The sequence below is a fragment of the Haliotis rufescens genome, unplaced genomic scaffold (genome assembly GCF_023055435.1).
Source record: "Haliotis rufescens isolate VD_foot unplaced genomic scaffold, xgHalRufe1.0.p SCAF_2, whole genome shotgun sequence".
Lineage (NCBI taxonomy): Eukaryota > Metazoa > Mollusca > Gastropoda > Lepetellida > Haliotidae > Haliotis > Haliotis rufescens.
Window position 1 is genome coordinate 5,930,166 of NW_025963890.1, and position 26,224 is coordinate 5,956,389.

Sequence of the window (26,224 nt, forward strand, 5' to 3'; positions counted from 1 at the left end):
TGACTGATCCAGTTGTGATCAACACTTCACTAACTGGGTATCTCACAATCATACACTTTGTGGTGAGTTTGGCTCATGGCCGTTTTGTCACTGCATGTCAGCTCGATCTGGGAGGGAAGCCAGAAGTGATTCAGGATTCAGGTCTCAGACTTTTACCATTTCCATGATTCTAAGAGCAAGGGTATGCTGACAAACCAAATCAGGGCGGACCCACAACTCGATGCAACTCTTCGCATTTATGCGACTGGGCCATCCCATCTTCCCGAGGCAAGAGAGTTAACTGACTATAAAAGTCCAGTTTCCACCCTTGCCGAACTAGGCAGGAATTACTTGGCTCGATCGTAGCGCCACCAGTGGCTATTACCAGTTTTGTCCCTTCTAAGCCTCTCCTATGGACCAATCAGATTCCACCTCTCGTATCATTTGCGTTTGCTTCACACAAAATGGTGGCGCCATGTCAAAACGATCTGATCGATAATCAAGATCTATATTGTGATGAAACGGATCTTAGATCGCGAAATGCATCAAATCACGTGAGCACCTTGATAAAAAACATTTAAAAAAATGGAAAATATCTGCTGACAACGAGTTGGCGGTGCACATGCTTTGCAAATCCTGCAATCCACCGAAATCTGCACGACAGTTTACGAACCGGATTTCGATTTCGGTGCGCGAATTTGATTTGACTATGCATAGACTCGTTAGTCCAGACAAATTTTAACTCCATAATACCAGCCTAGTTCGGCAAGGGTGGAAACTGAACTTTTATAGTCAGTTAACTCTCTTGCCTCGGGAAGATGAGGCCATCCGGGCCCCTAAGAATCTTATAGCACGGAGGCCGTAAAATCGGGATTATTTGCCGATTGCACCTCGTTTTCTTTCCAACTGAGACCGATGGACGCGCATTAGAGCCACATTCTAGAAAACTATCCTCTAAGTAGGTGACATTTACATCCACGTTGCCGATACTTACATCTACGTAGATGATACTTCCATCTACGTACATTGTATTATAATCGTGCGTATGGTTAAGACATGGATATTGTCTGAAGTTGCGACCCCAGCGGGATATAGTTTGTACAAACATATATATTTTAAATAAAGGTGATTACTTAATTTCTGTAACTATATTTAAAGCATGTTGGTCGTTTGTTTTTATTTGGCCTTTTCCTTATTTTTACAACATACTGGACCCGTGAAGATCCGGGGTAGAATAGGTTTTCAGCAACCCATGCTTGCCGTTTACAGCGACTTTGCTTGTCGTAAGAGGAGACTAACGGGATCGGGTGTTCAGGCTCGCTGACTTGGTTGATGTTGTCAATAACTGAATTGTCTGGTCCAGACACGATTATTTATAGACCGCCGGCATATAGCTGACATATTGATTGCTAAGTGCGGCGTTAAACAACAAACAAACAAACAAACATTATATTTTTCCATTTTCATCCTCCATCATCATCCTTTCATGTCGAGTCCTGGACTTTCCCTGTCTATTCTCGACATACCCACCACCTCATTTTACTGTTTAGCAACTCGACTTCCTTTGACTACTGTAAACATAAAAAGTCAACGCTGGAGAATAACCAGTTTCGATTATCCGACGAAACAGATTCCATTCCATAAACGGCAAATAGCGGTGAAAATTATATGAAGGTCTGAAAACACTGAAAATCAGCGAAAAGGGCAGGCATGTCCTTCTCTGACGGTAGCACTTAACCGTATGCTGTTCGTTGAACTCTCGTTCTCACCTGCCACATCCTCCATAAACGCCATCACTTCGGGCTTTCCTCCCACATTAAGTTGACATGCCGTGATATAACTGGAATAATGTTAAAAGCGGCGTTAAACCCAACTCACTCACTCACTCCTGTTTGGACGACCAGCCCAGTGGCTTGATATCTAATTACTACGCCCGGCTACAAAAAAACATAAAACCGGACGATTCAGGATTTTTTCGTTTCGTTGGTGGTTAGTGTTCTTCAAAATAAGGGATGTTTTCTCATTTTGTGTAGAATACTACCAATAAAAAAATATGTTTCTTGTGCTTTTAAATTAAGTGAATGAGTGAATATGGTTTACCGTTCTCGTCGCATCTTCCCAAGGCAAGAGAGTTAACTGACTATAAAAGTGGAAACTGGACTTTTATAGTCAGTTAACTCTCTTGCCTCGGGAAGATGTTCTTGTCGCTGTTAGCCATATTACTGCTGTATTAAGGCCGCCTGTAAGTAATCGAGTCAGACAGACCTGAGGCTCAAGTGTGTCAACGTCTAACCATGTAGGGTTGTAAAATCGACTTCTATATAAGTTCAAGTTAGGAATATCTCTTCTGCTGGAGGTTTTATCTGATTATGAAAACCACATTCAGAACAGAATAAAGTAAGTTTGCTTCGCCTAAACATTCTACATTTTATGGCATAAAGGATGAATTATTATTTTAGGAGAAGCAAAGGATTACCGATTTATGTAGACCTTCAGAAGTGAAACCCGTTTGCATTTATTTATAATACTACATAGACTTTACAGGTTCTTGCCTATTTTCGTGTAAACCTCCGTCATGGGGAGCTGGAAAAAGTTCGAGTTTTCCGGCGTCCGAGACATCAGGGGAAATGTGTGCTTAATTTGGATACTTGGGACACCTAAATGAGTTCGAGACAACCGGGAATTCGACACATCCAATTTCGACATGAGTTTCGACTGTACCAAGATCAAATATATTTCGCTGTTCCCTTCAAGAACTCATTACAACAATGCAATGAAGGTCAATATATCTTTTACGACTGCTTCACTGAGTAAACCGCTGGGCTTGTTGGTATAATATTTTCATATTTTCTGGTACACAACCTAAACGTCTCCGAACTGATACAAAGACTGATACAGAGGTCTGTATCGTCAACACTTGGGTCTACCAGTCTGCCCGGGACGTGGACGTTGGAAGCTACTACTGTCGCGGGCTGGACTGACAATTTACACCATCAGTGTTTAGTAACTGTGGTACATTAAAAGACGTCGTTCAAATAACGCTAAGGGTGTCTTTGTCGGATGAGTGAGTGAGTGAGTGAGTAAGTGTGGGTTTACGCCGCTTTTAGCAATATTCCAGCAATATCACGGCGGGGGACACCAGAAATAGGCTTCACACATTGTACCCATGTTGGGAATCGAACCCGGGTATTCGGCGTGATGAGCAAACGCTTTAACCACTAGGCTACCCGACCGCCTCCTTTGTCGGATGAGGTAGTATAATCTGATGTATGTCTAACCTAATGACCGCCTCTGTGGTCTAGTGGATAGAGCGTCTGTACGGAGAGTGGAAGGTCGGGAATCGATCCCCGGCTGCGTCATACCAAAAGACGTTAAAATACGGTACTTGTTGTTACCCTGTCTGGTGCTCGGCATTAAGGTGATAAGAAAGGATTGGTCGGCTGGGAGTCAGTATACTGTGTCTGAGTGAGCTATCCATGTTAAACTTTGACATGGCATCTCAGTTTAACAGTTTAATGTATATATAAAACGCCAAAGCCAGAGAATAACTAGTATCGATTATCCGACGAAACATATTCCTTTGGGCGTGAAAGGAAAATGGTGGTGAAAATCACTGAAAATCAGTGATGAGCCCCGGTCCTCGAAAAAAAAGGTAAGCATGCTCTGCCCTACCGATAGAACCCTCCACTCGCACAGTTTACATAAACAGGTGTGCGTCCACTGTTCAAAGCTTAGCTACCTTTACTTATAAAGCAATGCTGTTGCAACTTGTGTAAATTACGTCCATATGGTATAGCGTACATTACAACACTCTGACTAACGTTTCTCAGTATGATGTTATAGCGAAACTAGCAGTCTGGTTCATTGTAATTAACACAATAATGAAAATGATGGGGAAACTAATAAAATCTTAATTTTGAACCTTGTTATGCCGACACTCATTCCACTGTAGGCGAATGTCCCTATAAATCCTGCTCGTTGACAGCAACGGATATTTCCGTCAGAAGAGCGGTGTCGACTCGGTCGACAGCGATGAGACGCAAACTAGCGAAAATACTTTTTTCTGCATAGTTGTTCGTGTAGCTTGCTTGTCTAGCAAGGATATGCTGTTTCTGTTTCGTGATCCTATCATACAAAATGTCGTCCCTAAGAACGAGGTCAAGCCTAGAAATAGCATCCTGTGCAAGTTGTTTATATGTTTGCTTAATTCTTCCGTTTGAAGGTACACCAAGCCGTGGGTTTGTATCCAATTTTCGTATATGTCAGTAACGTTACATTTCGATTTTGAAGAAAAGAGTTGACTTTCCATGATATGTGTGTTACCTCGGAGACACACTTTTATAGCTTGTGGACATGTGATTTACTGTACCGCCATGAAAGAGAGTGAGTGAGTGAGTGAGTATGGTTTTACGCCGCTTTTAGCAATATTCCAGCAATATCACGGCGGGGGACACCAGCAATGGGCTTCACACATTGTACCCATGTCGGGAATCGAAAACGGGTCTTCGGCGTGACGAGCGAACACTTCAACCACTAGGCAACCCGACCGCCCCGATGAAAGAGAACATACGTTCTTTATATTGCTTGCTTCACTGCGTGGTAAACGTCGGATTTGCATCACTTGCTGCAAAATCAGATATATTATTTTCATCAAAGCTATCATGAGCCTAAATATGTTTTTACAAAGATGCCCCCCACCGCCTCCCACCACCACGCCTACCAAACCCATACGCGCCCCGAATGTCAAATGATCGATCCCTAACTGAAATGTTTAAAACGTTTTCATTACCTTTCTTCAACATATTCTGTTAAGGTCAAGGGAATGTTCTTCCTTCAAGTTGCTATATCAGTAACTCCTACTTTACTTTGCCAAACTGGAACAGGGTTATTTTTGAACGGACCCGACTATTTATTGATCAGGGTGCCATCACCAGAAATTGTGTGTAGCGTTCTACTGGTCACTCTATATGCTAATGAATGGCCGTCGATATTCCCGTCACACCAACCAGCTCCCGAAACAGACATTCCTCAAACAAGGGCTACTCATTATGAACGGCAAAATGTTCGCACTAGGCAGACATGAGAATTCGTAGTCCACTAGTAAACTACGGTTATAACGAACTCAAAGGGACTACTAATTTTAGTTCGTTATAACCGTAGTTCGTTATAAGCATATATACAACATAACTACAGCAAAAAGTCGGAACCAAAGAAGTAAGTTCGTTATATCCGTTAGTTCGTTATAAGCGTGTTCGTTATAACCGTAGTTTACTGTATCTGCATGTACTAATTTCTTTAGCATGTGTTTTGTTTTATGAATATTAACTGGGTTAAGTTGCAACTCCGCTTTGAATGATATTTTAGATGTATCAGCTTACGTTGTGCTATGGTAGTGCCTGTGGTATGCTACTCATGGTCCTTTCTGAGTAAGTGAGTATGGTTTTACGCCGCTTGTAGCAATATTCCAGCAATATCACGGCGGGGGACACCAGAAATGGGCGTCACACATTGTACCCATGTCGGGAATCGAACCCGGGTCTTCGGCGTGACGAGCGAACGCTTTAACCACTAGGCTGCCCCACCGCCCCCGTTCCTTTCTAAAAACTAATGAGAGAGAGAGGGATCCATAGGCAGATTGATAGCGATGCATTTCCAGCATATGAATACTTGTTTTAGTTTTGTCTGCATACCTAGCCTTTATATCCGCGATTACTGGGTTGAAATATTGTAGTTATATATTTATAAACATTCACCTCGCAACCCCCCCCCCCCACCCCCCACCCCCCAAAAAAAACACACCAAAAAAACAACAAACAAACAAACAAAATAATACAACAACAAAAATACAAAACAAAACAACAACACAAAACAAAACAAAAACAATTATAAAGTCCAGTATAATTCATTCTGAGAAAATACATTCTGCAATTCCTTTCAAAGCCGCTCGTGACAACCGCGAACAACGAAATAAGTCTGAAAAAATGCAAAGTAGCCTACGTCTACTTCAAAGGTGTTGACAGGTAGGCGGCAGGTGTGATGTCTTACCTGGGATCGTGGCTATGCGACAGCACGCCTGCGTGGTAAAGGTTGCAGCCAGGTTCTATTATAACATGACTCACCAGACTGACGTAACTGTTCTTCAAACTTTTCTAGAAGTCACGAAACATAGATTTTACATGTCAGTTACAATTGTTACCTTACGAATTCAAAAAATACTTTATACTAATGCTCTTGTTACCGTGAGTTTTTAACAACATGACTGTACCATTCAAATGGATTCCTGATATGTCATTGTCAAAATATTGTTTTAGAATCTTGTGCATCGGGACATTAACATATTCAGTACGTTTCATTGCACACGAAGTAGCAGGATTATAGTTCGGGACATACGTTGTTTAAGACAGTAATCTTAGTGACTGAGCAGTAGAAATCTGACCCGCTTTGTAAATCGGGCCAACATAGGTATAGCGTACTTTTTACCTTGCTTCTTCCACATTGTTTTGATTTCGTTTTTGAACACTATTGGAACAGTTGTCTGATCTTTAGGATCACATGTTTTTCATTTAATTATATGAAAGGGCATACACTACTCCACTACTGACAGGGATATGTTTCATCTTTCCATGATACACAAAATTGATTCTCATAATGTGGCAAGTGTATATTTAAATAAAATGATATATCATAATCCCTATCAAAAGTTGAGTGGTACCTATAATTGTTATAAAAATAGACATGTATTATTCATAATCTATATTTTCTAAAGGTATGCGAAGAAAGTATTAGCTATGGTATTGCAACCTATTTGTGAAATAATGACTGGTCGCTAAAACCCCTCCAAATAGGAAATATACGTTTTTATTGCTGATCAGCAACCCTTGAATGTCTGTAACGTGTCGATTTGAAAAAGAACAGCGTCAGCGGGTTCTGTCTAAATTCACATTTAACATTTGTCAATGGGCAAATGTTGATTTCTCTTAAAAATATATGTGTATCTACGCATTAAATGTTTCATTGTAAAAGATGGAATAGACGTTTAGGGTAGTTCAGCAACGGCATCTATTTCGATCATTTCCCGGTGGAATGTAGCATGGACATGCAATGAAACTGATTACTCCGTTAGACGTGTTCAATATGTTAAAGGTGTCTCCAATCACACCAGAGGAACGTTCTTCCTCATAGAGTCGACTTTTTAATAACACATCAATCGCGTTGACCCATGGAAGAAGTTGGCAACTGCATAATGGCGACCGCTTTAAGTGAAATGAAATGCAAGAATTCTCGCAGCGCCGACAACATCGCCTTTCATGGTGATAGGGACGTGCCTATGGTCCGTAACTCTGTTTGCTTCACGGACCGTGTTTACTCGTAGATTTCCCCGCTAGGTATGGCCCACCTTTAACGAAAAACCTTAACTCACGTCCCGAGCCGGAGCGACAGTGTTTGCAAAAGGGGCAGTGATAGTGCCAATATTCGTTGATTTTGTCAACAAGCGCCTCGCTTCATCCCTCTAACGCTAGCGAGGTTGTGAGGGTGGGTTTCACTTCAGGGGGCACTTTTGCGGAACTTCTTTACAAAGCCTTCTCTTGGACATTTTAGCGTAACCTTTCTGGATATTTTCCACTAACCCTGGTTCAAACTACAAGTGTGAGAAATGAAGCTTCATCTGACTACAACCGTTACCTGTTCCCTGATACTACTCCTTACAGGTAAGTTGCTTCCATTTTTTACAAAGACTCAAAAAATATATATCGTGGTAGACATGCAACTCAATTCGTTTTAAGCTCTGATCATAAACTTAATGAACTCCATAACTTCCATATGGTACCCTCATTGACAACTTTTGTTTTGGTGTCATACTTTTCATGGATACATTTCTACTGACATTGGTGTTCCAATCTATCTTCAGTATACCATCCTCTGTATCTTTTTGAGGAGGTGAACTGAAATGGAGTAAGTTCAGCCGTTCTCGTTTACTTCCTGCATACAGTTTTGACGAGGAATAAAATCTGTTAATAGAAATTCCAAAGCAAGGTGTACATACACACTGACGTACCGGTTGGTGAATACTTCAAACGTTGTGAAGGATCATATCGACCGTTGAGTTCCAGTCACCTTTTTGCAAAACTTCATTTCCACGTAATATCCGTGTGCACTTCGGGAAGCTGAACATGTGTCGTATCTCGTGCATGCGTATTACTGTTATGTCATTATACGCTATTGAACTGTGTCCCCCTGTGGGGAATGATACGCCCGCAAACACCCGGTATCATCGCATTTGATACTGGTTCATAAACACATGCTCATGATACAGTCTGAATCGTACAATGGACTCAGAGATTTCGTCTGATTATGGAAAAGTCCTTTCGTTCATTTACGCCAGTTACCGTTTTTGTCTTTGAAAGAGATACAGATGGTTCAATATTACAATTGATGAACGAAAAACTGAACGAAACTAAAAGACAGCTCGTGTCTTTAAACAATTTGATCAGACTAAAATAACAGTAAATGCTGGACACACATACACTGAAACAGCTTGGTTTCTAGGTTTGGAAACTACGGTGCTATTCTCAACATTGTTATCCTTCTTCGTGTTATGCTGATCTTGCTGGCGTCTTACTTCCAGGGGGCACGGGTGGCCCAGTCGTCTAAGGCGCCGCGATTCGCTGTGCAGAGTTGCGTCCCTTGGACACGCCAGAAACCTATGATTGTGGGTTCGAATTCCGGTTCGCCCCGATTATGTTTCTAGGTTTGTCAGCACCATACCCGTGCTCGTGGGTTTCACCGAAGTGGTAAACGTCTGAGACCTGCATCACTTCGGGCTTTCCTCCCACATTAAGCTGACACGCCGCGATATAACTGGAATACTGTTAAAAGCGGCGTTAAACCAAACTCACTCACTCACTCACTCACTCACTCACTCACACTTTCTTCCATTGTTTAACCCCCACTCTGAAACAGCTATAAGGTACATAGACCATAAATGCCATCTGACCAATGATTACTCAATCAAATAAGTACATGCCGAAACCTGATTTGCTGAAAAACATTCGACCCGGAAGACATACATTTGTAACTTGTGTCATAAAAAAACCAAACCCGGTTTGTCTTTCAGGTTAATTAGGAATGATTTCAGCTCCTCTTCACACTCATACCGAGCACTATTGTTCAAATACAAAGAATTACCTTTACGGGAAAGTACAGAACGGGCCTTTTTGTCTTATAATTCACATACATGATATAAAGCATAAAGTTTAATTCAAGTATAACACGATGTACCGTGGGTATATTCAGGATCAAACGAGCGCGAATATCATAATTAGTTAACATAGTGACTGTAATGGTTAATCAAATTATCGGAATACGTGTTAGAGGGAAGCAACAGATAGAACAGTATACGTTACGAATAAGAGCAATTATATATATGGACAACACTCGTATCCGTTCCTAAATTAGAGGCCAAAAATGTAACAGTGTTTGAACTGACCATTCTTTTATCATTTTTGCACGTCCCGAAGACCTAGGGAGAGAGTGGTCTGTGTGTTCAGTGTGATCTTTGACCCGGGGCCAAAGGAAGATTATGACCTTGGCAACGGGCACAAGAAGATTTAAGGGATTTTTTACAATGGTTTTCTGGCAGGCTTTGAGGGAAAATAGGGGTTTTACCTGGCACATTCAACGACCCTTGAAGCCCCTGTAGACATTACTTTGGGTCTCCGTCCTAATAGAATTACTGACTCTGCTTAAGATCATTGGTAATGCGTGTTAATGCTGGAGGATGCGGGAACACGTTGATGAACAACTATTAAATGGTTTGAAGTTGGAAAATAAATATTTTGTCCTTGAAATAACACTACATGAGAACATGCATGTGATGCCTTATGTATAACTCAACTTTTGATAGGAATACTGACCTATTTTATACTCTATACTGTACATTGGATATGAATATTGAACTATTTATACTATATACTGTACTTTGGATATCTGTACTAAACTACTTCAAAGTACTGTACATTGGATAGGAATGCTGAAGTAATTCATACTGTGTATTAGAACTTGGATATACATTCTGAACTATTGTATCACTATATACTGTACATTGAATATGTATACTAAACTATTTCATACTATATATTGTACATTGGATATGTATACTAAACTATTTCATACTATATATTGTACATTGGATATGTATGCTAAACTATTTCATACTATATATTGTACATTGGATATGAATACAAACTATTTCATACTATGTACTACAATTTGGATATATATTCTGAACTATTTATCACTATATACTGTACATTGGATATGAATACAAACTATTTAATACTATATACTGTACTTTGGATGTGAATACCAGCTAGTTCATACTATATACTATACTTTGGATGTGAATACCAGCTAGTTCATACTGTATATTGAATAGGAGTGCAGAACTATTTCATACTATGAACTGGATATCGAATATGAATATTGAACTATTTCTTTCCATATACCGTACATTGGATTGGATATTAAACTATGTCATACTATATACTGTACTTTAGATATGAATACTAACTATTTCATACTATATACTATACAACTCACCACCACCCATGTTGCGTAATGGGACCACGTGCTTCACCAATATACGGACTCAACCGAGTTCTGTCGTCCCAATGAAGTAGCATCGGCTTCACTGTTTACCTGGAAATTCAAAACGTCAACGTCAGAGAATAATCAATTCCAAGATCTACTAAAACACAGTGAAAACTCCAAAATTGTGATGAAAATGGTATGAATGGATCACTAGAAATCAGTGATGACACCAGGTGTTCGTGATGTTGCTCTATCGGGGCGCCTGCAGGTTAAAATACGAACATGAATAATTAGAAAAATACTCTAATATAGGGTCTGTTCAAATGTGACGCTTCGGTGACAAAAATATGTCAGATACAATTCCCTATATTGACTTGTACCATGTTCCTGGGTTTTTTAGGGGAATAATTTACTTGCCTTTGCATGTGTTTGTGACGAGTGACCAGTGGGGCAGGATACGCTCACCTTTTCGCGAACACCTGGTGTCGTCACTATTTCATAGTTATTCATAAACACATGCTCATTATATAGTCGGAATCGAACAACCAACTAGATTTCTATTGGATATGGAATGGGTTTTGTCGCTTTATTTATTATTATTATAACACAAACAAGCAGTTTCTTTGTGAGTATATTGGAGATATTTCATACACGAAAACCACAATTCAAATTGCATTTTTTGTAAGTGGTGTGGGCGAATGGTGACTGGTGATATTCCGTGTTAGTGCCGTGCAAACAAACAACCCGCCCGATAAACAAACTGCGTTGAAGGGGCCGAGTTTTGGTCAACACAAAGTTTTTCTTGTCAAGTCCTAAATAAATGCGCACAGTGTCAAAGCGTGTTACGAAAACAGTCAGAGCCGAGATCCCTTTGAAACAAAAGACTGAATAATAGAAAGCAGGGCAGAATTGCCGGTAGCTCAATAACAAACAAACAAACACAACCACGAGAATATTAACATCGCAAATCGCGTAACCTGTGATACCATTGTTATTGATTTAACTGTTGATAAAGGTCATTTAAACAATTCCTACAGTCTTATTTGTCCACACTGCATAAGAATGTCAGATGATCGTTATCCAAGAGAATGTTACCTACTTATTAAGAAGTTAGATTCAGCAGGAAGGAAGACATGGACATCCTGTGTAAGATTGTTGTTATAAACGTATGGTTTCCGATATGCATTGGTTTGTCAAAATATTGGAGATATTTCATATTTTCTGTCAATGTTCAGACAGAGATTAGAAGATTGTGGAAAACAAAATATTTTTAGTATTATCAATGATTCAAAACGACTTGCACATTCTAAGAATAATAATTCATTGTTAGGGAATTAAGAAGATATACTAGTATATGTTTGTTGAGATTGCATGAACTGCCGCTGCGTTGTAATATCAGATGTAATGAATGTTTTATTGTTAACCGAATTTGTAGAATGTGTAATACTGATAGCATTAAAGATGAACTCCATTTCATATTTGATTGCGAGGCATATTATTGTTGAGAAATAAGTACATACAGAAGTGGCATATTACATCAAATATTTCTAAATTTCATAAATTACTGACTTCTGATGATGTGTCAATCCTTAACAAATGTGCTAAGTTCGTTAAAGAAGCCCTGAAATGTAAATATCGAAAAGAGTGAGTGAGTGAGTGAGTGAGTATGGTTTTACGCCGCTTTTAGCAATATTCCAGCAATATCACGGCGGGGGACACCACAAATGGGCTTCACACATTGTACCCATGTCGGGAATCGAACCCGGGTCTTCGGCGTGACGAACGAACGCTTTAACCACTAGGCTACCCGACCGCCCCATATCGAAAAGAAGAGAACACTCACTTCATAAAGTGTATCTGATGTACTAGTGATAGATTCGCTGTGGAGCCAAGAGCGGCAAACTATCATTTGATTCTTGTATTACAGGTTGTTCGCGAAGAAGTATAGTCATTGAAATTGTCCCTACAATCAGCAGGAGTTAATTGAGTGAGTGAGTTGGGTTGAACGCCGCTTTTAACAGTATTCCAGTTATATCACGGCGTGTCAGCTTAATGTGGGAGGAAAGCCCGAAGTGATGCAGGTCTCAGACGTTTACCCCTTCGGTGAAACCCACGAGCACGGGTATGGTGCTGACAAACCTAGAAACATAATCGGGGCGAACCGGGATTCGAACCCACAATCATAGGTTTCTGGCGTGTCCAAGGGACGCAACTCTGCACAGCAAATCGCGGCGCCTTAGATGACTGGGCCACCCGTGCCCCCAGCAGGAGTTAATGAGTAGTCGTAGAAATATTAATTTTCCCATATGTAGTTCGAATGTGATTACGTGCAATTTAGTAAAATTGTGTATAGTTAAATGGTTGTGACAATATTAGTAGTTCTAAACTAAAATGATTATAGCATTAATGCCTATCAATGCAATATGACTACTGTCCAATTATGCAGTGTCCTCCCCAAACTTCGTGTTTATTAAACACGGGAGCAAGGATCCAGTCAATTGGCAGTCTCACCAAATTTGATTCAGTTCTTTCAGAACCCATATGTTGGGCTACAAACTCAAATAATGGATGTATTTCAATCTAACATGTCATGACTATCCTATTACATAGAGATAAGACTGCAATTTGATGTGCAGAGTGCATCCATTAGGTTTCCGGAAACCTATGATTGTGGATTCCAATGTCAGATTCGTACTGATAATGTTTTCAAAGACCTGCATCACTTAGGGGTTTCATCACGCTGACATGCCGTGGTATAACTGAAATAATGTTCAAATCATCGTTAAACACGCTTATTCACTCAGATCCTCGTCTTGATCCTCTCGTGTGACTTCAGTCACCCCGATTCTCTCTCTACTCTACACACCTACATGAGCCTATGGGAGGTTGCTGAAGGTAACCTGCGGGGACTAGAAATAGACCAGTTCTTACCAGTCAATAGATTCCCTAGTGGTTAGCATAAGAACCAATCAGGACTTCCCTGAAAAAGCGTCGTTCGTGTTGTGTAAGATGTAAAGCTGACCGCCGCTTAAGTTTAATTATCTGTATCTAAAACAAACCCCTCCACATCGACATCAATTCCACCGGAAGTGCTCGTTAAATCGTCAATAGAAAACAAAAATTCCTAGCACGGGACAGACGTCTTTTCTTGTAATGTTCATCCCACTTTGGGTCAACAAAAGCTCTTTCCTGTACAAACCGTCGAACTATCATCGGTGCATTAAGGTGTTACATTACTACTCTTCACAATCTTGTACAGTAACTTCATCTGTGGTCATCTATTTCTTATAAAGTTATAATTTTTATGTCTAGTGATAGGAGGCTAGTTTTATCTCAGTGAACTATGTTAAGCCAACAGGGTAACGCAGACAACTTGGCTTCGCAGAAACCTGAACACTTTGAGATGTAGTTCCTTTTCTTTCCATTCCTATACCATAGGTTATAGTAGAGATATTATGTTCTAAGACCTGGGCCCACTTGCACAAAGCGATCTTAGCGCTAAGACAATTGTAAGCCTATGCTAAAGTATGGGAGTTACGATCATCTTAGCGCTAAGATCGCTTTGTGCAAGTGGGCCCTGGTGCGGATTTTCACTCGATGTCAAGGCGTTGTGATAATTACTGTTATTACTGTTACTTTGGTATCATCTCTGTGTAATCCAGGTAACCATCCGTTATACAATCTTAGTGGATTTCCAATGGCACGAATCAAACTTGCCAGTACTGTCAGTTGTCCCGGCCTTGTCTTTGTTATTTAGATCATTAAATCTTTCACGCCTTTGAGATGTTTATAACTTTGTTGTTTGAACGTCCAGTTATCTCAGCTGTTGTCATGAAGGCGGTAAGATGTGGTGGCCTAACCTTCCTAAATGCGTCATGCCAGGTACAGGTTTCTTGTTAAAGTGGGGGCTCTTCCTTCAAACGCAGTCGGCTACTTCAAAGGCCAACGCATCTACAGGTGGGGCTTGGTCTTTTGTTTTTGTACAGGTAAACAATTTGCGAGAGCAGACATGTAATTATTTCCACAAAGTTTTATTCAAACAGTTAGGAGTGTCTGGTGTGTGAAATATGTTCACAATCAGTTACCTCCTAAATTGACCTTTTCTAAAATCCGAACCGTTAACGCGTGTCTTTTTTCTCTCTTCATACAGGTGTGTAGCATTTTGATAGACCAACGTGCATGCTCACATACCCATACATTCAGTAGAATTACAAATGAGTTGGAGGTTTCACATTGAAGAAACTGACCATTTCTTGGTAGATTGTCAGTCGTAGATTGCACAAACTGAAAAAGGGTGGACAAAATTGGAATAAAACCATCCTGTCTCAGACATTTGTCATCCAAAATATGACTGCCCTACATGAAAGGTTTGTAGTTGGTCCCACTGACAAGGCCTTAAATAAGCACATTTAAGTTAATGCGTTAATTATTTGCTCCAAAGAACTTGGTGTAAGTGACATATCAAATAATGACACATATTAGCCCAGTATGTTAACTGATGAGGAAACCTGACAAAGGCACGTATCATTACTGTCAACTTTTGGCTTGACTCTCAAAAATGAAGACGTATTCATTCCATTTTGAACTGAAAAGCTCCATAAAAACCTGTACAAAGAGAGGTATGTCGCTGAGTCTAGCAAATACCTCCATATTCCTGTCTCAAAGATTAACCATAGTCCTTAATATAACCAAGAAAGGCCTTTCTTTATAATATATTCACAGAAAGTATTTGAGAAAGGGGGACTTAATACCATACCAATACCGTTTTGCGACTCATACTTGCTCAAAAGCTGTTTGATCAAGGTTAAAACATTCAAGGCCTCAGTAAAGCTTTAATGGTAATTATTTGGAGGACATTTCCAAAAGGGACGTATCAGTGATAAAAGTTATGTCCGATGCAATTCCATTTTGTTCTCCTTAACAACACAGCAACACATGGTACAAGTCAAAACACATGCTCATGATATGGTCGGAATCGTACAATGGTGAGGTGAGGTGAAATGTGGTTTAACGTCGCGTCCAAGAATAATTCTTTTATTGAGCAACGTGTGTGTCTGTGCGTGCGTGCGTGCGTGCGTGCGTGTGTGTGTGTGTGTGTGTGTGTATGCGTGTGCGTGTGTGTGTGGCTGCTTACACTAGTTCGGACTAATGCCTATTTTATAGTGTTAGCCCACTGAGATAACAGGCCGCAGTTTAACATGAATACCCCACTCAGACACACTCCGAGCCAACCAGTCCTTGGTTTAGCCCCATAATTCCGAGCACCAGGCAATGTAACAACAAGTACCATCTTTTAACATCTTTTGGTATGACGCGGCCGGGGAACGATCCCGGGTTTTTCGCTCTCCGGGTGGATGCTCTACCACTAGACCACGGAGGCGGTCATCGTACAATGGACTCTGCTTTTTGCAGAGAATCTTATGATTATGTAATTTTGTACTGACTAAACTCAATTCTAAAATCATAATTAGAACATTGTAATTATTTATTGCTACTATTTGTAAGTAAACAAAACCACTAAATATATGCCTGGTCATGTATTCCTCGGGGAGTGGGATATTATTTAATAATAAACCACACACCGCACATACCACCACCACCACCCCCAATCCCAACCCACCCGCACACCCCATCACCAATACACGGTCTCTCAATTTTTTTTATATATCGAGGTAACCTTCACGTGGCTATTGCAACGCGGATTTCCGAAATACTTATGTTTTCAGTTTCTATAAATTCATGGCGGTATCGAGTAGTTGTGTTCTTAAATCGGGTCCACTCGGCTTATTCCGCTAACTAGATAATACCTCGACCAGCAAGGAAGTGATGACATTGTATGATTTCACAGATCCGCTGTATGAAGGTCGTATGACATGACTGGTAGTGTATTATATGATCAATATAAATTAGGTTTATACTTTCATTTGAAGTTAAAGCAAACACTCAGAAAGATTATATCAAATTCATGAAACATTGTGTTAGGTGATAGTCGTTTGCATAAAACGAGATGCAATATAGATGCCTACCAATGTCCTATTGTACTGAGACACGAATGGAGTCACGTGAATGTGTGTTTGCAATCATAACCAACACTACAAAACATCTTTGCAATATAATTAGAGAAGAAATATATAGTTGTCGTGTTTGTGATCAACACTGCATTTTCATTGCATTTCAAGACGTATCAGAAAGCCAGTATCCGTGCTGTAGGATGACTAAGATCTGGGTTAGGTCGACTTGTCTAAGAAATGTTTGTGAAACATCTCTCACACAGCATCAATTTGACATGAGGCGTAAGACCATACCGATACGCAACCTCATTGGTTCCTCAGTAACATCGACCACTTCCTGGTATGGAAAGCATTGACAAACAACTGGGAAGTTCTATTGTTTTCTGAAACAAAAGGCAATTCAGCCAGACTTCAGTCATCACAGAGGCAAACAGTAGAACCGCCATAAATATTTGACCACTGTCCATGTTGTCATGTTGATGGAATGGCAACTATTTGGGAAAAAGGAATGGGACAGTAGTATCACACCTAGATGGTATCCTATTGTTGAATGTAGGAAAAGGGAGTTGTCTTGCCAATGGACAAGTAAGAGTGGTGTAAATACAATAGGCATTAATCATAATTATTTCTTTTATGAAAGACACAGTATTTTTTGTGATACTTATCAAAAACAACTTAAGGATGTCTACAGGCAAGATCAATTGCACAACAATTCCTTTCGTTGCTTATGGCTGAACGGAATGTGTGCTGCGCAGAACTCTCATGACAATGTCGACACAACTCGGTAACATCATTTCACGGCGTCAATTGGACGTCGCTGCACGTCCGGAAATGGTTAAATAGGCAAGGTGTTTCTAATGAGATAAATTTGCTCGGTATGTAGTACCATGATTTATTCTTAAAGATTCCACATACATAAAGTTCGAGGGCTATTCACTGGCGTTGACGTTTTATATGATCATTTTGTTTGATGAAGGTTACAACATTCGAGGCCTCAGCAAAGCTATTTTGACTTTGCAGCGTAATGTTTACGGGGCGTTTTTGTGAACAAATGACCTTTCTTTGCATGTGTTTTGATATCCTTGACATAATAATTAGAATAAGAAGAAGAAGAAGAAGAACCTTTCTTTGTATGTGTTTTGATATCCTTAACATAATAATTAGAGTGAGTGAGTGAGTATGATTTTACGCCGCTTTTAGCAATATTCCAGCAATATCACGGCGGGGGACACTAGAAATGGGCTTCACACATTGTACCCATGTCGGGAATCGAACCCGGGTATCGACGTGACGAGCGGAGGCTTTAACCACTAGGCTACCCGACCGCCCTAATAATTAGAATAATAATAATAAGAGAAGAAGAACCTTTCTTTGCATGTGTTTTGATATCCTTAACATAATAATTAGAATAATAATAAGAAGAAGAAGAACCTTTCTTTGTATGTGTTTTGATATCCTTAAATGTGTGAAGCCCATTTCTGGTGTCCCCCGCCGTGATATTGCTGGAATATTGCTAAAAGCGGCGTAAAACCATACTCACTCACTCACTCACTGATATCCTTAACATAATAATTAGAATAATAATAATAAGAGAAGAAGAACCTTTCTTTGTATGTGTTTTGATATCCTTAACATAATAATTAGAATAATAATAAGAAGAAGAAGAACCTTTCTTTGCATGTGATTTGATATCCTTAACATAATAATTAGAATAATAATAATAAGAAGAAGAATAACCTTTATTTGTATGTGATTGGATATCCTTAACATAATAATTAGAATAATAATAATAATAAGAAGAAGAAGAACCTTTCTTTGCATGTATTTTGACATCCTTAACATAATAATTAGAATAATAATAATGATAAGAAGAAGAAGAAGAAGAATGCGACAAAACACCTTCCATAATAAAAAGCATAGTCAAATGTGTGACAACATCATAAGCATGCGGTAATAATAATTATGGAGGCATAATATCCACAGACTCAATTTTCGTTTCCTTAACGGCGGTGTATAATTTATGAGGGAATTATGTTGGCATGAGCTTGTATCGACCTCGGCTACAGACCTTTAATGTTTTCAAGTGATGTAAGCGATCAACCGTGCAAGATGGTTTCAAGCAGAGGTAATGCATGTGCTATTACTATCGGTATTTCAAACTTACAATGAAACAATCTCATGAACATAAATTATGACTTCATATATTTTCTTAGAATAATTGCGTGAAAAACAGCAGAAAGAACATGCAACATGACTAATACGTCAATGTTTATGTAAGTAGAATAAATCAAATATGTAATATGTGTAAAAACAACCAACTGATCAAATACATAATACTGTCGTATATATTTGTGATAAAATAGCTACGTCTAGCTGGTTCTGTTCCATATTATAAAGTCAGCTTTAGAAACTGCAATATTTTGTCAACGTACAAATCAACTGTGAAATAAAGGATTGTAAACAGTAGATTAGATGTCCGTCAATAAAATGCCTTGCGGAAAATTAAAACACAAACGGTTAAATAAAATCACAAACGGCATTATCAACACATTGAGAGAAACAATTTAAATGAAAAAACACATATATGAGCTTAACCGACTTGGTTAGATCGATGGCGGGCAACTGGATTTTAATCACGACCTCATATTTAACGAACAGTGAATGTAATGTATATTTACAAAGAGACAACAGTGGAAATCGATTCGTTTAAGCTCAAATTTAGGTAGTTTCAATGGAATTCACGCCATCCGATATCCTTGGCACTATGTAGAAGCATCAAGTCTGATGGCGCCATGATAATCTCCTCGTTCCTGCCACACAATTAACTGACCAATCAAAACAGACGTAACAGTACCCGTAGTGTACCTATTAGGAATTGTAGTACAACCTTAGTACAGTTTTAGCCTTCATCACTGAATAACACCGATGACATTTTAAGCATTTTCCTGAGATAGGTAAGTCCCTTTTTATATATATCAGCAGCTAATGGCCATTGATGTGATTGCTTTGAGGTAATAAACCATAGGATGTTACTGCAATAAACAGACGTAATAAACCATTTTATGTTGCATATGTTTGTGACAGGCGACACCGCTGGGTCAGGATACGCAAACCGTTTCGTGAACACCTTGTATCATCACTATTTGATAGTGATATATAAACACATGCTGATGATATAGTTGGCATCGTATAACCGACTCTGTTTTTGATAGAGATTTCTTATGAATATGGCAAGGATTTTGTCGCTTTTATTTGTATATGACCACAGCACCAAATACAGATGGTTTGATATTGTTTCTAAGTGTTATCATTCACCTCAACAACTGACGTCTTGTCCGGATGTACAGATTCATACAACGGACTCTGATTTAAGCAGGGATTTCTAATGATTATTGACATATTTTTGCGGCTTCTTTAGAAACCAGTGTTACAAAGTAAACTGTGCTGTTTTTGTATTATCTTAAAAATATTAGAATATTCTTATTCTAAAGTAGATGCATACACTTTGTCCGTCAGTCTGCATCGCTCCGCAAACTTGAAGCTAGAAGTATACTGTCAGTCGCAGAAACCGACAACAACTAGGCGTGTGCTTTCATGGCAGCCATTCATGACTCAACAAGAAATATTTAATTAGTGCTTCGAATTTGTGTGATCAACTTGCGCTTGATGCGGATCATTTATATATGTTTTTTCATTTGAAAAAAATGTTATTCTAACAAATAATAAGTGTCTTGTAGCATTTATTAACTTCACGTAAGATCGACAACGTAAAAATAGGACTGGAACGGTTAAAGTAAATATATTTTAACATCTTATGTTTGGTTTGAATATTTTTTTATAATATTTTTTAATAATATGTCACCCATCTTTTTTCAGCAGTTATGTCCTTATTTCTAACTGAAGTTTTGTTATTACACAAATTACAGGATTTGAATATTACAGAATAAAACAGGTTTTCTCCCTCTCTCGATGAAACTGTGTGTTTTCATTGTTATGCATTTGATGATTGATAATTTCCAAGAAGGTTGCTAGTTTGCTTGCGTCTTTCATTATGTGGGAAGCAAGCTATTAACGATGTTGGATTGTTCTCAATCAGTCCAACTAATTTTGATCAGGAAAATTCAAACTTGAAACTTTCCTTAATGAATAGTATGTTGCTGAAGACAATAGATGTAGATACGTTGAATTCATACGTTCCAGCAACATCAGAGCTTATGCTTTCATTGTGGTGCTAGTGTAGAAAAATCCATCTTTATGACTCGACAGTGATTCATAACACACAACTTGTGTGATAGTTTGATGACCATGAAAACAATACACCTTTCACAAATTGGCTTCATTGTTTTGCTCGCTCATATGAGTAAACAATATCAGCTTCTATGTTGTCATGAATCGCCAAAGTCACGGAATATTATTGGATTCATCAACAAAATGTTACATTTGGAATGTTTGATCTAACGTCCATACGGCGGAGACAATGTGTAATGTTGTTGTCTGGCTTCTTTGTTTCACCGTGAGGAAGCATTCTAGCACAGAGTATCATTGTTTTATCAAACATGTATTCAGCAAAAAACATCGGGCTGTTCAATGGAGTTATAGATTTCGTTGTGTTTTCCATTACCAGACACATTATGTGCCGCCTGTGGTCTGTTTCCTGTGACCACAGACACACAGTGATGCTGTAATGACACCTACATGTGTCAATCTCAACACATAGGGAATAAATATGCAAACGGTAGACTTAATGTATATTTGTCGGAGTACACTGAACACGTTCAGAAGCACAGTGACACTATCCAAATAAACATATCGTTTTGATATTAATAAAATTGAATCAAACCCCGCCTACAAGTAATTTCGATTATAGAAGACTGGCATGCACACCGATTTCAGGGCACAGAAGGTTATAAATACACCTGAAAAAACCCTTTCATTATTCATGAGAAATATTTGCTAAAAGCATTGTCCATTGTTTTCTGTACCATCCACATTCAGAAACCACATTCTATACTGAAAACCTTTGGAAACTCATATGTAATATTTGTCAAAATGGCCACCAAAATGTAATTAAGTCATGTTACCCAATGTTAGGCATCTCTCTCTCTCTCTCTCTCTCTCTCTCTCTCTCTCTCTCTCTCTCTCTCTCTCTCTCTCTCTCTCTCTCTCTCTCTCTCTCTCACACACACACACACACTTATACACAAAAAATGTCATCGTACGGGTTCGAATCTCATTCCATGTGTTTGGTGATGGACAGAAAATAAAACTTTTCTCATTTCAAGTTAAAGTGGATATCAATATCAATATCATAATTAATTAAACTCAATAGATCTAAGGGATTATAAACAGATAGACAAGTGACTAAATACAAACGAGTCAAACCCGTCTCGCATCATGAAATGTCTTTGGTAGTTAACTCTTGTATATCCCCTCCACATGCCACTATGTATTTAGGGATAATGAAACGCAGGGTTTGCACACACCATTTGAAGGGCACTATTTCAATCTGTCAACATCATTATGTAGTATAAACGAACCTGTGCAGTTAACCCTTGTACACACACGTGCACGAGATGAGGCTTCATCCTAGCGTCTATATACAACTCGTGGTGCTCACGAAATGACAACTACTAGATATATACCTGCATATTGTGTTAGTATGGCGCCTTTTGAGAAAAGGGATACCTTTATTCCGGAAGTGTTATCCGCTGGGTTCGGAGATATCAGGATACATGTAAATATTCGCTCATGTGTTTTAGTTTTTAGGTTGTTTATTTTCAATTCTGATTTGTCGGTTATTCCATTGTTACGGCTAAACTAATTCCAAAATAAATTAGGAACATTTTGAATACGTACATATTAGTATATTATAATAAGTTATCAATACAACAATATGTGTCTCTATCTGGTTACAGTTAAAAACTTATTAGTTTATCAGACAAATAAAAACACTTGAGGAACTTTCTAAATGAAGGTAAATATACAATACAATACCCTTGAGAAAAACATGTAACTATTTCAGTAGTAATTATCAAAATGCGTTGTGACGTTAAACTGACGAACGAATAGTGATCATGACAGTGATTACGTAAGCACTATTGAACTAATTAGAATGAGCTACATTAAGTGACAACTAATTTGCCTTTGGAATTTGTTTCGGCAGATAATTGAGACTGATTATTCTCTGACGTTGACGTTTTATATTTCTTACTACATCTTGTCCAATTTGAAGAAGTTTTTGTAATCAATGGCAATTTCTTGTATCGTTTCCACTCCTGATAGCCTGTTATCAGCACGATCTCGCTTCAAATACACAGAATAACTTATCTAAAGTGAACGTGAAGCGCCTGATCAGAAACATGCGTAGTAGATGAATATGCTATGCGTCGATTAATAACTTTAACAATCAGCCCCAATCCGTATTATCCTTGCAAAATTTGGACATTTGGTGACTTACTGTGAACGATTGATGTGTCAAAGAGCGATAAAAGCGACAAGCCCCTTTCCATATTCATAAACAATCTCTGCAAAAAGCAAAGTTGATCGTACGATTCCGATATTGTACGATATCGTGAGTATGTGTTTATGAATCTCTATGAAAAAGGGGTGATACCAGGTGGTCGCCTTGCCTGCTCCACCGGTGCACACGTCACCATCACAGCCACTACACAAACACAGATACTGAAGACATTCCATCAATTTATTTAGATATGCTGTCCACATCTTTTCTGTCTTTCTGGTTAAGGTTGCTTTCTAAAATACAGACTTTTCTGTATTTCTTTCTGAGTTCTTTCAACAAATGATCGAGTTGAGCAGTGACCATTTCCTAGAAATAGTCAATACAATGTTTCCATTCCTTAAGGAACAATACAGGTTCATGTTTGACGCGAACATAATAGACTAGTAAGCTTGCGAGTGCAGCCGTTCAAATAACCTGGGCAACATAAAGAATACACCCATGTTTGATGGTGGTTTAAAATGAAACAAACAAGAAATGATTATTCAATGGTGATGTACTTGAGACGGGTATCATAGTTGTGTTTTGGACCTTAAGTTTTTACCGACTGTTTTCAGCCTAGTAATGTTTTGATAACGTTTGTAATTTGTTGTTCAAATCCAATTTTCAAGATATACTTTCCTTTAATTGCAGTTTACATGTACAGTAAACTACGTTTATAACGAACACGCTTATAACGAACTGACGGATATAACGAACTTATTTTTTAGTCCCGGCCATTTCTTGTATATATGCTGTATATATGCTTATAACGAACAACGGTTATTACGAACTAAAATTAGTGGTCCCTTTGAGTTCGTTATAACCGTAGTTTACTGTATGAGAAAACCTTGGGCTAGTTCCTTCAGTACTAGTAGTTCATGTTTTCGATTGATTAAATTGTTTTCGCTTTATTATGCTATAAACACGTATATTCTCACGTTCGTCGATCAAATTGCTGAAAATAGCATACAGTAAAGATGATGTATTTATTGGATCGCTAATCAAGTTATTAAATTAGTTACACATGTTGGCTTTTCAAACATTGACGTGGTAGAATCTCTGGGTGCTTCTCGCGGACGTTGATTGTCTAGCAGACACGTAAGGCAGTCAGGAATGTGTCACACAAGTGCCTTAAATCTTCCTTGTTTATTTTGATTACGTATTTATTTGCAATGAGTATGATGAAATATTTGTTTGTCAACATCTAAACACGTATGTTCACGGATGCAGCTGTTCGTGTAACGGCCTTTCATGGCCTGTGCATAATCTTTCAACAAGTCAATGAGATTTGATTCTTTGCAAGACATATTCTAACAATGAAAGATTTGATGTTATTGATACCTAGTTGTTGTTTTTTGGTTTGGGGGGGGGGTGTCAGTTTAACGTCGCTTTCGTATAGCTATATGACGGCGATCTGTAAATAATCGAGTCTGGAGCAGACATTCCAGTGAATGACATCATGAGCATCGATCCACGCAATTGGGATACGATGACATGCATCAACCAAATCAGCGAGCCTGACCACCCGATCCCGTTAGTCGCCTCTTACGACAAGCATAGTCGCCTTTTAGGGCAAGCATGCGTTGCTGAGGACCTATTCTACCCCGGATCTTCATGGGTCTGATACGTAGATGCCACCACGTATGTCTGTATGCCCCCTGGTGCAGCAAGTCACTCTGCACATAAATATTAATTATGTGTGTATCAAACAATACTTTCATAAATATTCTTCTTTGAATAGACCATAAACACAAAATATATAATCGAATGAAGCATTTTATGTAAAGTGCAATTATCTCAAATTAATCCCTCTCTGGTCATACACGTCCGACGTATTTTTAAAAAATAATACATATTATTTATAGACTGACGTCCAAAAGAAACTTTACCAGAGTTTGAAATCACTCTTGCTCAAAAACAACAAAACATACATGCATGAAGTAAAGTGTATTGAGAAGATCAATATATCAACATAATCAACACTGAAAATGACAATCATACCGTGACCGAGAATGACGTCAGAGCCCCCCAAAGTTGGGTGTGGTACAAAACTCGAGCTTTCAGAATCATGGACAATAGGCAGAGTACATAAACAATCGCTCACGTTCAATAACAAGTCATTAGTAGCGTGTGTGACCACCAAATGCCTCAATACACGCAAAAACTCTTCGACGCACAGAAAAAGTCACTCGACTGATGAGGTCATGTGGGATTTGACGCCATTCGTCTTGGAGGGCGAAGATCAGTTCTTGCCGGTTGGCTGGAGAGTGTGGTCGTTGTCGAACACGACGATCCATCAAGTCCCAGAGGTGTTCTATGGGGGACATGTCGGGTGAGCGTGAAGGCCACGGCAGGACGTTGACGTTGTTGGCTGCGAGGAAGTTAGTGACAATTCTGGCTGTATGGGCTCTAGCGTTGTCATGCTGATAAATGACACCACGTGGCTGCTGTTGGAGAAATGGTAGGACAACTGAACGAAGAATGTTATCCATGTACACCTGAGCTGTCAAGTTTCCGTCAACGATGACCAGCGGTGTCCTCTCTTGCCCACAGATCCCTCCCCACACCATGACACTCCCTCCACCATATGGTACGACCTCCTGCACGCATCACGCCGCCGTTCGTTCACCCCTTCGGCGGTAAACACGTTGTCTTCCATCAGCCCTAAACATACAGAATCGACTTTCGTCAATGAAGACAACCCTCTGCCAGTCACGTCGTTGCCAACGTCGTACAGTCCGGGCCCATCTCAATCGCAGACGACGATGTTGCGCTGGCAATAGCTGTCCTCTGTATGGTCTAAAAGCCCCGATTCCATGAGCTCTGAGTCTCCTGGCCACTGCCTGTCGACTAACCCTGTGACCTAAGGAATTTGTCGCCGATGACGTCACTGTCAGGAAGCGATTTCGGAGGTGCAAGGTACGCAAGCACCGGTCATCATGGGGCGTGGTCACCCTGGGTCTACCTGTTCTTGGCCTGTCAGCGGTCCGCCCTGTCTGTCTGTAACGTTGCATCAAGTTGGTAACGGCAACACGGGAGCAACCGAAGGTTCGTGCAATATGGGCGTGGGTGGCTCCCATCTGTACCATACCCAAGGCTCGTTCACGTTGTTCGACTGTGGGTCGTGGCATTTCTTTTGTGTTTT

General features: G+C 39.4%; 1 protein-coding gene across 1 annotated transcript in view; it reads left to right on the plus strand.

Moving 5' to 3' along the window:
* Positions 1-7,379: 7,379 nt before the first annotated feature.
* The window catches only part of LOC124147935, a 44,995-nt gene continuing 26,150 nt past the window's right edge, over positions 7,380-26,224 (plus strand). Inside the window, exon 1 of the mRNA XM_046518787.2 lies at positions 7,380-7,688. Within this exon, the coding sequence (XP_046374743.1) occupies positions 7,634-7,688 (55 nt within the window). The 5' untranslated portion in view covers positions 7,380-7,633. The remainder of the gene's footprint in view (positions 7,689-26,224) is intronic.